Source organism: Lagenorhynchus albirostris, chromosome 1 (genome assembly GCF_949774975.1).
Source record: "Lagenorhynchus albirostris chromosome 1, mLagAlb1.1, whole genome shotgun sequence".
Taxonomy (NCBI): domain Eukaryota; kingdom Metazoa; phylum Chordata; class Mammalia; order Artiodactyla; family Delphinidae; genus Lagenorhynchus; species Lagenorhynchus albirostris.
The window spans coordinates 92,903,914-92,917,865 of NC_083095.1; the positions used below are offsets into that span (position 1 = coordinate 92,903,914).

Sequence of the window (13,952 nt, forward strand, 5' to 3'; positions counted from 1 at the left end):
AGTGTTTTCAAACTGTAACGGTAGATATGGCAATTAACACAGAAAGATACTCATGTTTGCCCAAGATAGAACTAAAATGCAGTACACATTAAAACAAAATAAGATCGCAATCATGTTTATCTGTAAATTTTATCATTCTGTTGTTACATTATCTATGATGTTTGCAAGAGACAAATTTTGTTTTTCACTTTATACCCACTGTTGGGGAATCCAAAATGATATCCAAGACAGACCAATTCTCATCTTGATGAGTACATCTTTGTCTATCTTGGTTTGGGCCAGAGCCATCTTTAATATCTATAATGGCAAGGTCAAATTAGCAAGTAAACATGAAACCATGTCAGAGCCTTCTGCAGTCAGAAAACATAGCCACCTATGTGCCAAACATTTAAAAATAACTATTCTTAGTATAAAGCCGATATGTGCTTATTACAAATATATTGGAAAAATAGGCGTTTTAAAAACAGGAACGAAAACCTGTAAAAAAAAATGAAACAAAACAAACAAAAAAACAGATTTTCATTCCTGTTTTATAGAGGACAGGACTGAAGAACAGAATTCAAAGTGACATGATTCAACTAAAACTAAAAAGTCAGCATAGTAGGTTTTTTAATTCAAATCTATTTTCATTATACAATACTGTGACCCAAAAACCACTTGATAAAGAGTTACTGGTTGTTTTTCTGGGGCTCAGGTCTAAATCTAGAATACTGTGAGGCTGCTGTGTGGGAAGAGTCCCTGAGCTAGAGAGTGAACCTAGCCCAGCATCTGGAATTTAAATCCCAAACTCACCACGGTTATGTGCCAGTCATTGCCCTTTATGCTGTAACTCTGATAAATGTAAAAAGCAAAATAAAACTGTCTTTGTGTAAAATGGTCCTCCCAAAGAAAGCCTCTTCACAAGGCTGGTGATGAAAGTGAAGAAAAATGGAAGAAGTCTAAGAAAATAATAGTTCTGAGAAAGAAAATAGAAGCTTTAGATAAATCAGAGTAGAATATCAAATTTTCCCAAGGCCTGGATCTATGATATAAACAAGGCCAACTGTATGGGGGGTAAAACGTGATTCTGGAACATTCTTTGAGTGCTTTAGTAATAGTAAATGTATTATAAATTAGAATGGCTATATAAATTTAAGGGTCTAAAGGGGTTACTTAAATCTTTCAGTTACTTTCCTGCTTTTTATGAGGGAAATCACAAGCTATCATGGGATTTGTAAATTTGGAGATTTGCAAAGATCTTGGGATATATACTTTGTGAAAAGCAAGGAACTTCTCTAAAAATCACCCTGTGACAAACATATCTACAAATAAATCTCGGTCCACGCGTCTGATAATTTCTTTAGGGTCATTTCCTGGAAGGGATATTATTATAATTATTATATTATCAATAAGTGCCATGGCAAAAGAATCCAAAAGGTCTACAAAATTCCAAATATCTCCAATACTCTAACAGAAATTTTCTCATTTAAACTGCTCTTTGGGTTGTATATTTTGAAAGCCTCTGAAAATAAGATCAAAAGAATAAATTTTAAGAAAAGGTTCTATTTTATTTATCATCTTAATAAGAGTGATATCAGAAATGCACAATGTAACTGAGGGCTTGTGGAAGTCCAGTTTGAAAAATCATCTGGTCCACTACCAGAGGAGGGTGGGGCAGGACAGGGGCAGGGCAGAAGAGAGGTGAGGAAACCATGGCGACCATGGGTTATGGGGGTGGGATAGCAGAGGGAGGTCAAAAGGTAGGAGAGTATGAAAATCAACTTCCTGTATTTCTTAGTTTTGTTCAGGGTCAAATCTTACTTTAAAATATTTGGCAATGTGTGAAATTGCCCATCAGGAGACAAAGGAAAGTTTTCCCTCTCTTTCTCAGATTTCCTTTATTTCCTGAGATTTCTGTATTAAGAAATTGTACACTCAGAGTCCAGTGAAGTGAGATTGGGAGTCCAGAGGAACCCGACAGCACCCTTCCGGGAAGCTTCCGTGCTCTCAACAGAAGGAACTGTCTGCTAACTAGCCAAAGTCGGGGTGACAAGGGTCACAAATTACTAGAATGCCTGAAAACCCAAAACAGAGCAGGTATCCTAAAAGAAGCATACAAATCGCAACTGGATATTGATGAAACAGCTTGACCGCTCAGAGTAGCCCTATACAGTGTGAATTCTCAGGAATGAATTGTAAATTCTTATGAATACAGACACTAACATCATTTCCAGAGCTGCTAGGAAGCAAGTATAAAATATTGCTTTTACTGAGATAAATCAGGCTATGAAGAACTTGTCCTCCCTGGGATATGGGTCTATCAAGCACCACCGAACAGATCACACATTAAAGTTGTTGGTGCACTGAAAGGAACCTTAGAGAGTATCACGTCTAACCCCCATCTCTACCCATGAATCGTAACAGATTTAAAGTATCATCTGAATTATTCAACATTCATCCAACAAATATTTAGCAAGTGTTTATTATGTGCCAAGCACTATGTTATTAGATGCTGGTGGTGCCCATATTCATCAGAAAAACAGAGATTTTTTAATTAAAAAATAAAACAGTGTTGCTTATTTTTTTTAAGGACTGTTAACAATATCAGGAAAAAGGAACTGTTTGCCTTACCGTAGATTCTCCCATTAATGGAACATTTTTTAAAAGTCATGATGTTTTCAGTGAGGGTACCCGTTTTGTCAGAGAAAACATATTCAATCTGGCCTAGTTCCTCATTGAGCGTGGTCGTCCGAGCTTGAGCAGGTGTTGCCTTCCCAGAGTAATACATCTTCCGATCCCAGTTTATAAAATAACTGTGTCCCAGACGAATTACTTCCACACTTTCATCATTAAAATGGAAAAAAAAGAGAAATACTCCATCAATTTCAGAAGATACAAAGCTTTGCCAAAGCAAGAAGTCTGCCAAAGTCTTCAGAGTTTAGAAGAAAATGTGGATGCTCTGTCTCCAGGTTTTAGGGACCTTCAGAGGCATCTCAGCAGAGTCTGTTCATAAAATGTTCTAAGTCATTTGCTTGTAGCACCTTGAAACAATGAGCTGGCTTTGCATGAAGCCTTAGGGAATGTTCCATGCTTCTCTACTTACATTAAACAGGCCTAGTAGAGATTTCTTGTATAGCATTTTAGTTGTTTGATGTCGCTTCACTTTGCCAAAAGAGGTAGAAAGGAGTATCTCCATGAAGCACTAAGCAAACCATAATAGCTATTGAGTAAAAACAGGTTGTGTTGTCATATTACTTTGCCCATTGAAAAGAGCACTGTCTCATGATCTAGTGGTGATTTATGATTTTCCAGCTCTAGAAGTGGAATTTCTGAAGCCAAGGGTATAATCGTTTTCAGTCTTTGTACACAAGGCCAAATCAACTTCCAAAAGAGTTACAACAATGTAAGTTTCTACCATTAGATTACTGAAAATTATCTTTTAGTCTATGCCAAGTCAAATGGCATCTCATTACTGTTGACTACATTTCTTTTCTTATCAGTGAGTTGAATTTATTTTTTCAAATTTTATTGGCCAGCTATATTTCTTCTCAGAATTATCTAATTGCATTACCTGCCTATTTCATATTTTCTATTCAGGTATTAGTGTATTTCATATTGATTTGTAAAAATTGTATATATATATATATATATAGCATATGTATCTATATACATTATGCCAATAGTTACCCAGTTTATCATTCATCTTTTAATTTTGTTTCCACTATTTTTGACACAAAGAAGTTTTCTCTGTTTAATCAATCAAATTTATCAATAGTTTATAGTTTCTTTTCAGGGAGCTTTGCTTAAACCTTCCCTATGGCAAGATTATATATATACAGATATCTATACTTTTCTTCTAGTTCTTTGTTGGTATTTTCCCCACGTTCAATTATTTATTGCAATTAGAATTTTCTGAAGGATGTGCATAGTGAAGCTAATTTCAATTTTTACAAAGTTTATTCATCACCATTTGAACATTGAATCCTTTCCCCTACTGTGTTGAGATGCTTCCATGTCACATATAAATTATTTCTTCAGTAGAATCTGTTTTAGGCATTTCAATTTTGTTCCTTAATGTGTTAATTAATGTACCTCTTGTTTTCATTATTGTAGCTTTATAAAATTTAGCATACCTGGAAAGAGGTAAGAACATCTTTATTCTCTTCTTTTTCAAAAATTCTTAGCTGTAATCACTCATTTATTCCTCTTGATAGAATCAATGTATTCATCAAATAAACTTTAGAATCAATGTATCAACTTTCTCATAAAACTTATTTGGAATTTTTATTAAAGTTATATTAACCTCTTAATTATTTGAAAAGAATGGATATTTTATAACATTTAAACACAACTTCAAGAAAAAGGATAAATCTCCCCAGGAATTCAATTTTGAAAAAGTACTTCTATTGGTAAAGAGTTTAGTTTTGTTTTATTTCGCTTTGTTTTTCACATAGGTCCACACCATAGCTTGACAGATTTGTTCCTGGACATTGTATCTTTTTATTGATGGGAAAATTTTTTAGTTGCTTTTGGCTTAAAGGAAAGTGTGGTTTTTTTTTTTTTTTTTAGATGTTGTGGGTAGGAGTCTAGTAATTAATTAATTTATTTTTGCTGTATTGGGTCTTCGTTTCTGTGCGAGGGCTTTGTCTAGTTGTGGCAAGCGGGGGCCACTCTTCATTGCGGTGTGCGGGCCTCTCACTATCGCGGCCTCTCTTGTTGCGGAGCACAGGCTCCAGACGCGCAGGCTCAGTAGCTGTGGCTCACGGGCCTAGTTGCTCCATGGCATGTGGGATCCTCCCAGACCAGGGCTCGAACCCGTGTCCCCTGCATTAGCAGGCAGATTCTCAACTACTGCGCCACCAGGGAAGCCCCGGTAAGTGTTTTTAATACTAAAAGCTTTTCTTAATATTAAAAAAAGTGATTATGTTACAAAATACAACATTGCACTGAATTATCTTACTAAGAGTTTTACAGTTATTCTTTTGGATTTTCTAGGATTGGATTTTCACATTGTCTCTGCTCTTCCTTTCTAAGAGATTTTTTTCAGTTTCATGTCTCATTTTGTTCATAAATATTTTAGTTGCATGTGTTAGTACATTAACAAGAAGATCAAGAACAGTATAAAATAGTAATAATAAAGCAGGGACCCATAGCTTATTTCTGATGTTAATGGGAATTAAGCTTAGGTTTTCTCATCTGTAAATTGAGAAAGTTGACAGCAGCCTGATTATGCTAACTCTGAACATTTGTCTCCTTAAAGACAAAAGATGACACCCAAGTCCTTTCTGGGCACTAAATCCTATGCTTCTAGTTCTATAAGTACATGACACATCTATATTTCCCTCCCCAGCAATGGTAGGGTGTCAGTTCGTTTTCTAACTATTTAAATGGTAACACTTGTTTTCACGCAAACTAAAAAATCACACTATGACTCTGTAGAATCATAAGACATAAAAATGAATGTCATATTCTGCATGTATTTATTTATACCTTATCTTATCATGATTTATTCTTCATATCATTCCCACCCCACTTCCTTGTAAGTTCCTTGATGGCTGTTCTAATTCAGCTTTGTTCTTCCTATTCCATTCACTGAGAAAGCATTAGCACTTACCATGGACCAGGCAGAGTGCCTTACCTGTCACAGGCAGTCAGTTAGTGTTGAATGAGAAATCTGACTCTCTATTCCCTAATTTCACCAAGAAGGACAATAAGACATAGAGAGGTTAAGTGACTAACCCAAGGTCACACAAATAATTAACCACAGAACCAAGACTAGAATTCAGGCATTTGGTAACGTCAATGAAGACCTGACCTTAAGAATGCCATAAAAATGGCATTATGCAGGTAACTGATCAATCACTTGAAGCTTTCATTTATCTAAAAGTAAAGTATCTCCCTAAAAATCTAAGCAAAATTAATGGAGAGCAGAATTTGATCCTTTTGTGTTGCAGTTCAAGTCAGTGGAAGTACTCTAAATTAATTTGAATTCTTAGACCTTAAAATAGTCTGTAGAGAGGAAGAGTATCCTTTTTGTTTGGGAAAAAAGCATTTAGGAGAGTCACAATGGAACATTTAGCTCTTTGTTTTATAACAGCAGAGAAAAGGAGACAAATGCGCAGAGTCAGTATAATCAAGCTGCTTAGTGTTTTCTGCCTGGAGGCTCAAAGAACAGGGCTTATGATTCTGCCCATTCTGAGGCAAAATAAGCAACATAGAAACAAGTTTCTTTTGTTTTGGAAAAAACACTAAAAAGCTAATTTCTTGGGAGTACAACAGCTGCACTTCTTAAGATGATGTATTAAAAAACTGTAGCTGGGTATTGTTTTAACACTACAGATAAACTGACAGCATAGAAATACCCTACCAAAATCAATGTCCTAAGCTCACATAGAATTGTTAAGCATTCAAAGTAAAGTCTACACTTTTATCCTCAAGTGACATGGCACTAATTTATTCCTTGTACCTATTCAAAGGTGTAATGGAAGCTTTTGTAGAAGGCCTTCATCCCTCCAATCAGAAATACCTATGATTTCTCTTTTTCCAGATCTCTGTCTTAGCAACCTGAAATTCCCTGGAATGCTTTTTTCCCTCAAGCTGAACTCAGAATCACTATTCTTATTTGGTGAGCAAAAATGCTCACATTTATCTTCATCAATACCATGGCTTACCAACAGGTAGAAAATTCTAGCCTCTTTTTTTTTTCTCTTGATGTCTTGGCCGATTAATAAATCATGCACAGCTTAAGACATAGACAATGTGCCAAGTGTTAGAAGACTTAGGTTCGGATCTTGGCTCTGTCCCTAACCAGCTCCACAATCCTGAAAAAATCATCTCATTTATAAAAGAAGTTCAGCAATAACTACTTCAAAAGATTTTGGGGAGACATAAATGAGACAATGCATGTGAAAGCACTTTATGTAAAATATGAAATGCTATCTAGAGGTAAGGTGATGTTATTTGGAGCAGAAAGGAACTCAGAAATCAATTATCTCAATCTGCTCATTTTAGAGCACATATTTCATAGGCAAACTAAGGCACAGAGAAGCCAAGTGCTTTCTCCAAGGTCACACAGCTATTAGTAGCAGTGACAAGATGAGAACTTGGGCTCAGACTATTCCAAATAGGTTTTCATTCTGCCACTGTGGGGGACACATTAGAAGGAAAAGGAACCTGGGAATCTAGCCTTGGTCTTTAAAAAAACAATCTTAAAAATCATTAAATGAAAAATGCCAGTGCACTTCAAAGAAAGAGTGTATACGAAATACATTTCCTTCGTGAGGACACATGAAACTGTACGTGTGCAGATGGTAAGCCACTATGAGCATTTATTATTCATTTCGACATAAAAGGAAAGCTATAAAAGCTGACCATAGCTCCTCTGGCAAAGAGCAGGATTTACTACAGACTTTATAATTGGATACAAGCATAAGAGGTCCTCAGAATCAAAGATGAGCCAGTAGGATACATTTTAAATAGAGCCCGCTCTGACCACAGCTCCAGAAGGCCCAAAGCATTCTGTGGTGTTGTGACCACATGCCACTACTTCCAGTCAATTTCCCACAACTTGACATTTCAGTTTCCTAACTGCTCTCTAAAACAAGGGTGGATTTTGTGCATTAACCTTCCCTTGTTTCATCAGAGTTAGGATTTTGGAAAGAGAGAAAAAGATGCTCGTAAAAATTAGTGGGGATTTAGAGCTGGTGATTTTGTTTATTGTTAAAATACTGGTGATGAGGAATGTCGACGGAGGAAACAAGATGGCGGAGTAGAAGAACGTGCTCTCACTCCCTCTTGCGAAAACACCAGAATCACAACTAGCTGCTGGACAATCATCAACAGGAAGACACTGAAACTCACCAAAAAAGATACCCCACATCCAAAGACAAAGGAGAAGCCACGATGAGATGGTAGGAGGGGCGCAATCACAGTAAAATCAAATCCCATGACTGCTGGGTGGGTGACTCACAGACTGGCGAACACTTATACCAAAGAAGTCCACCCACTGGAGTGAAGGTTCTGAGCCCCACGTCAGGCTTCCCAACCTGGGGGTCTGGCAACGGGAGGAGGAATTCCTAAAGAATCAAAATTTGAAGCCTAGTGGGAATTGATTGCAGGACTTCGACAGGACTGGGGTAAACAGAGACCCCACTCTTGGAGGGCACACACAAAGTAGTGTGTGCATCGGGACCCAGGGGAAGGAGCAGTGATCCCAGGGGAGGCTGAACCAGACCTACCTGCTAGTGTTGGAGGGTCTCCTGCAGAGGCAGGGGGTGGCTCTGTTTCACCATGGGGACAAGGACACTGGCAGAAGAAGTTCAGGAAGTACTCCTTGGTGTGAGCCCTCCCAGAGTCTGTCATTAGCCCCACCAAAGATCCCAGGTAGGCTCCAGTGTTGGGTAGCCTCAGCAAAACAACCAAGAGGGAGGGAACCCAGCCCCACCCATCAACAGTCAAGTGGATTAAAGTTTTACTGAGCTCTGTCCACCAGAGCAACAGTAACCTCTACCCACCACCAGAGCCTATCATCAAGCCTCTTAGATAGCCTCATCCACCAGAGGGCAGACAGCAGAAGCAAGAAAAAATACAATCCTGCAGCCTGTGGAATAAAAACCACATTCACACAAAGATAGACAAGATGAAAAGGCAGAGGGCTATATACCAGATGAAGGAACAAGATAAAACCCCAGAAAAACAACTAAATGAAGTGGAGATAGGCAACCTTCCAGAAAAAGAATTCAGAATAATGATAGTGAAGATGATCCAGGACCTCAGAAAAAGAATGGAGGCAAAGACCAAGAAGATGCAAGAAATGTTTAACAAAGACCTAGAAGAATTAAAGAACAAACAAACAGAGATGAACAATACAATAACTGAAATGAAAACTACACTAGAAGGAATCCATAGCAGAATAACTGAGGCAGAAGAACAGATAGGTGACCTGGAAGACAGAATGGTAGATTTCACTGCTGCGGAACAGACTAAAGAAAAAAGAATGAAAAGAAATGAAGACAGCTTAAGAGACCTCTGGGACAACATTAAACACAACAACATTTGCATTATAGGGGTCCCAGAAGGAGAAGAGAGAGAGAAAGGACCAGAGAAAATATTTGAAGAGGTTATAGTTGAAAACTTCCCTAACATGGGAAAGGAAATAGCCACACAAGTCCAGGAAGTGCAGAGAGTCCCATACAGGAGAAACCCCAGGAGAAACACGCCGAGACACATATTAATCAATTTGGCAAAAATTAAAGACACTGCAAAATTATTGAAAGCAGCAAGGGAAAAATGATAAATAACATACAAGGGAACTCCCATAAGGTTAACAGCTGATTTATCAGCAGAAACTCTACAAGCCAGAAGGGAGTGGCACATGATATACTTAAAGTGATGAAAGGGAAGAACCTACACCCAAGATTACTCTACCTGGCAAGGATCTCATTTAGATTCAATGGAGAAATCAAAAGCTTTACAGACAAGCAAAAGCTAAGAGAATTCAGCACCACCAAACCAGCTCTACAACAAATGCTAAAGGAACTTCTCTAAGTGTGAAACACAAGAGAAGAAAAGGACCTACAAAAACAAACCCAAAACAATTAAGAAAATGGGCATAGGAACATACATATCGATAATTACCTTAAACGTGAATGGATTAAATACTCCAACCAAAAGACACAGGTTTGCTGAATGGATACAGAAACAAGATCCATACATATGCTGTCTACAAGAGACCCACGTCAGACCCAGGGACAAATACACACTTAAAGTGAGGGGATGGAAAAAGATATTCCATGCAAATGGAAATCAAAAGAAAGCTGGAGTAGCTACACTCATATCAGATAAAATAGACTTTAAAATAAAGAATGTTACAAGAGACAAGGAAGGACACTACATAATGATCAAGGGATCAATCCAAGAAGAAGGTATAACAATTATAAATATATAACCCAACATAGGAGCACCTCAATAGACAAGGCAACGGCTAACAGCTGTAAAAGAGGAAATCGACAGTAACACAATCATAGTGGGGGACTTTAAAACCTCACTTGCACCAATGGACAGACCATCCAAAATGAAAATAAATAAGGAAACAGAAACTTTAAATGACACAATAGACCAGATAGATTTAATTGATATTTATAGGACATTCCATCCAAAAAAAAGCAGATTACACTTTCTTCTCAAGTGCGCACAGAACATTCTCCAGGATAGATCACATCTTGGGTCACAAATCAAGCCTCAGTAAATTTAAGAAAATTGAAATCATATCAAGCATCTTTTCTGACCCAAACGCTATGAAATTAGAAATGAATTACAGGGAAAAAAACTTAAAAAACACAAATACATGAGGCTAAACAATATGTTACTAAATAACCAAGAGATCACTGAAGAAATCAAAGAGGAAATCAAAAAATACCTAGAGACAAATGACAATGAAAACACGACAATCCAAAACGTATGGGATGCAGCAAAAGCAGTTCTAAGAGGGAAGTTTATAGCTATACAAGCCTACCTCAAGAAACAAGAAAAATCTCAAGTAAACAACCTAACCTTACACCTAAAGGAACTAGAGAAAGAAGAACAAACAAAACCCAAAGTTAGCAGAAGGAAACAAATCATAAAGATCAGAGTGGCAATAAATGAAATAGAAACAAAGAAAACAATAGCAAAGATCAATAAAAATAAAAGCTGGTTCCTTGAAAAGATAAAATTGATAAACCAGTAGCCAGACTCATAAAGAAAAAGATGGAGAGGACTCAAATCAATAAAATTAGAAATGAAAAAGGAGAAGTTACAACAGACACCGCAGAAATACAAAGCATCCTAAGAGACTACTACAAGCAATGCTATGCCAATAAAATAGACAACCTGGAAGAAATGGACAAATTCTTAGAAAGGTATAACCTTCCAAGACTGAACCAGGAAGAAACAGAAAATATGAACAGACCAATCACAAGTAATGAAATTGAAACTGATTAAAAATCTTCCAACAAACAAAAGTCCAGGACCAGATGGCTTCACAGGTGAATTCTATCAAACATTTAGAGAAGAGCTAACACCCATCCTTCTCAAACTCTTCCAAAAAATTGCAGAGGAAGGAACACTCCCAAACTCATTCTATGAGGTCCCCATCACCCCGATACCAAAACCAGACAATAATACTACAAAAAAAAGAAAATTACAGACCAATATCACTGATGAATATAGATGCAAAAATCCTCAACAAAATACTAGCAAACAGAATCCAACAACACATTAAAAGGATCATATACCACGACCAACTGGGATTTATCCCAGGGATGCAAGGATTCTTCAATGTATGCAAATCAATCAATGTGATACACCATATTAAGAAGTAGAAGAATAAAATTCATATGATCATCTGAATAGATGCAGAAAAAGCTTTTCACAAAATTCAACACCCATTCATGATAAAAACTCTCCAGAAAGTGGGCATAGAGGGAACCTACCTCAACATAATAAAGACCATACACAACAAACCCACAGCAAACATCATTCTCAATGGTGAAAAACTGAAAGCATTTACTCTAAGATCAGGAACGAGACAAGGATGTCCACTCTCACCACTATCATTCAACATAGTTTTGGAAGCCCTAGCCACGGCAATCAGAGAAGAAAAAGAAATAAAAGGAATCCAAATCGGAAAAGAAGTAAAACTGTCACTGTTTGCAGATGACATGATACCATACATAGAGAATCCTAAAAATGCCACCAGAAAACTACTAGAGCTAATCAATGAATTTGGTAAAGTAGCAGGATACAAAATTAATGCACAGAAATCTCTTGCATTCCTATACACTAATGATGAAAATTCTGCAATAGAAATTATGGCAACACTCCCATTTACCATTGGAACAAAAAGAATAAAATACCTAGGAATAAACTACCTAGGGAGACAAAAGACCTGTATGTAGAAAACTATAAGACACTGATGAAAGAAATTAAAGATGATACCAACAGATGGAGAGATATACCATGTTCTTGGATTGGAAGAATCAATATTGTGAAAATGACTCTACTACCCAAAGCAACCTACAGATTCAATGCAATCCCTATCAAATTACCAATGGCATTTTTTATGGAACTAGAACAAATCATCTTAAAATTTGTATGGAGACACAAAAGACCCCAAATAGCCAAAGCAGTCTTGAGGGGAAAAAACAGAGCTGGAGGAATCAGACTCCCCGACTTCAGACTATACTACAAAGCTACAGTAATCAAGACAATTACCTAGATCAATGGAACAAGATTGAAAGCCCAGAGATAAACCCACGCACCTATGGTCAAGTAATCTATGACAAAGGAGGCAAGGATATACAATGGAGAAAAGACAGCCTCTTCAATAAGTGGTGCTGGGGAAACTGGACAGCTACATGTAAAAGCATGAAATTAGAATACTCCCTAACACCATGCACAAAAATAAACTCAAATGGAGTCGAGACCTAAATGTAAGACCAAACACTCTAAAACTCTTAGAGGAAAACATAGGAAGAACACTCTTTGACATAAATCACAGCAAGATCTTTTTTGATCCACCTCTTAGAGCAATGGAAATAAAAACAAAAATAAACAAATGGGACCTAATGAAACTTCATAGCTTTTACACAGCAAAGGAAACCATAAACAAGACAAAAAGACAACCCTCAGAATGGGAGAAAATATTTGCATACAAATCAACGGACAAGGATTAATCTCCAAAATATATAAACAGCTCATGCAACTCACTATTAAAGAAACAAACAACCCAATCCAAAAATGGGCAGAAGACCTAAATAGACATTTCTCCAAAGAAGACATACAGATGGCCAAGAAGCACATGAGAAGCTTCTCAACTTCATTAATTATTAGAAAATGCAAATCAAAACTACCATGAGGTATCACCTCACACCAGTTAGAATGAGCATCATCAGAAAATGTACAAACAACAAATGCTGGAGAGGGTGTGGAGAAAGAGAACCCTCTTGCACTGTTGGTGGGAATGTAAACTGATACAGCCACTATGGAGAACTATATGGAGGTTCCTTAAAAAATTAAAAGTAGAATTACCATATGATCCAGCAATCCCACTACTGGGCATATACCCAGAGAAAACCATAATTCAAAAAGACATGTGCACCCTGATGTTTACTGTAGCACTATTTATAATAGCCAGGTGATGGAAGCAGCCTAAATGCCCATCAACAGACGAATGGATAAAGAAGATGTGGTACATATATACAATGGAATATTACTCAGCCATAAAAAGGAACAAAATTGAGTCATTTATTGAGACATGGACGGATCTAGAGACTGTCATACAGAGTGAAGTAAGTCAGAAAGAGAAAAACAAATATCGTATATTAACGCATGTATTTGGAACCTAGAAAAATGTTACAGATGAGCTGGCTTGCAGGGCAGAAGTTGAGACACAGATGTAGAGAAGAGACGTATGGACACCAAGTGGGGAAAACCGCAGTGGGGTGGGGATGGTGGTGTACTGAATTGGGTGACTGGGATTGACATGTATACAGTGTAAAAAAAAAAAAAAAAAACACGGGGACACCGTGCTGCCAAGGGACTTCGATTCTAATCTGCCGAGGGAGGCTGGACTGTGAGCTGCTCCAGGGAAGGCGTGTCCATATTCGTGCATGTCCCCATGCCTAGCACAGTGCCTGGCACCCAGTGGGCACTCAGCAGACGGCTGCTGGATGAACACAGTCTAAGTTAAAGCAATGCAGTTCTGTTTGCTATGATTTCTATTTTTGGAGAGGAGCTACCTTTAAGGTTATACTTCTTAATAGTTTTGTTCATCCTGGATTTACCACCTTCTTCTTTTTCTCCCTTAAAAAAGGGGAATAGGGAATTCCCTGGTGGTCCAGTGGGTAGGACGCCTCACTTTCATTGCTGAGGGCATGAGTTTGATCCCTCATTGGGGAACTAAGATCCCACAAGCCATGCGGTGAGGCCAAAAA

The 13,952-nt window shown here is 37.5% G+C and overlaps 1 protein-coding gene across 1 annotated transcript in view; it reads right to left on the reverse strand.

The window, feature by feature from the left end:
* The window catches only part of ATP8B4 (ATPase phospholipid transporting 8B4 (putative)), a 198,039-nt gene that overhangs the window by 94,024 nt on the left and 90,063 nt on the right, over positions 1-13,952 (reverse strand). Inside the window, exon 11 of the mRNA XM_060164306.1 lies at positions 2,611-2,819. Coding sequence (XP_060020289.1) covers positions 2,611-2,819 — 209 coding nt within the window. The remainder of the gene's footprint in view (positions 1-2,610; positions 2,820-13,952) is intronic.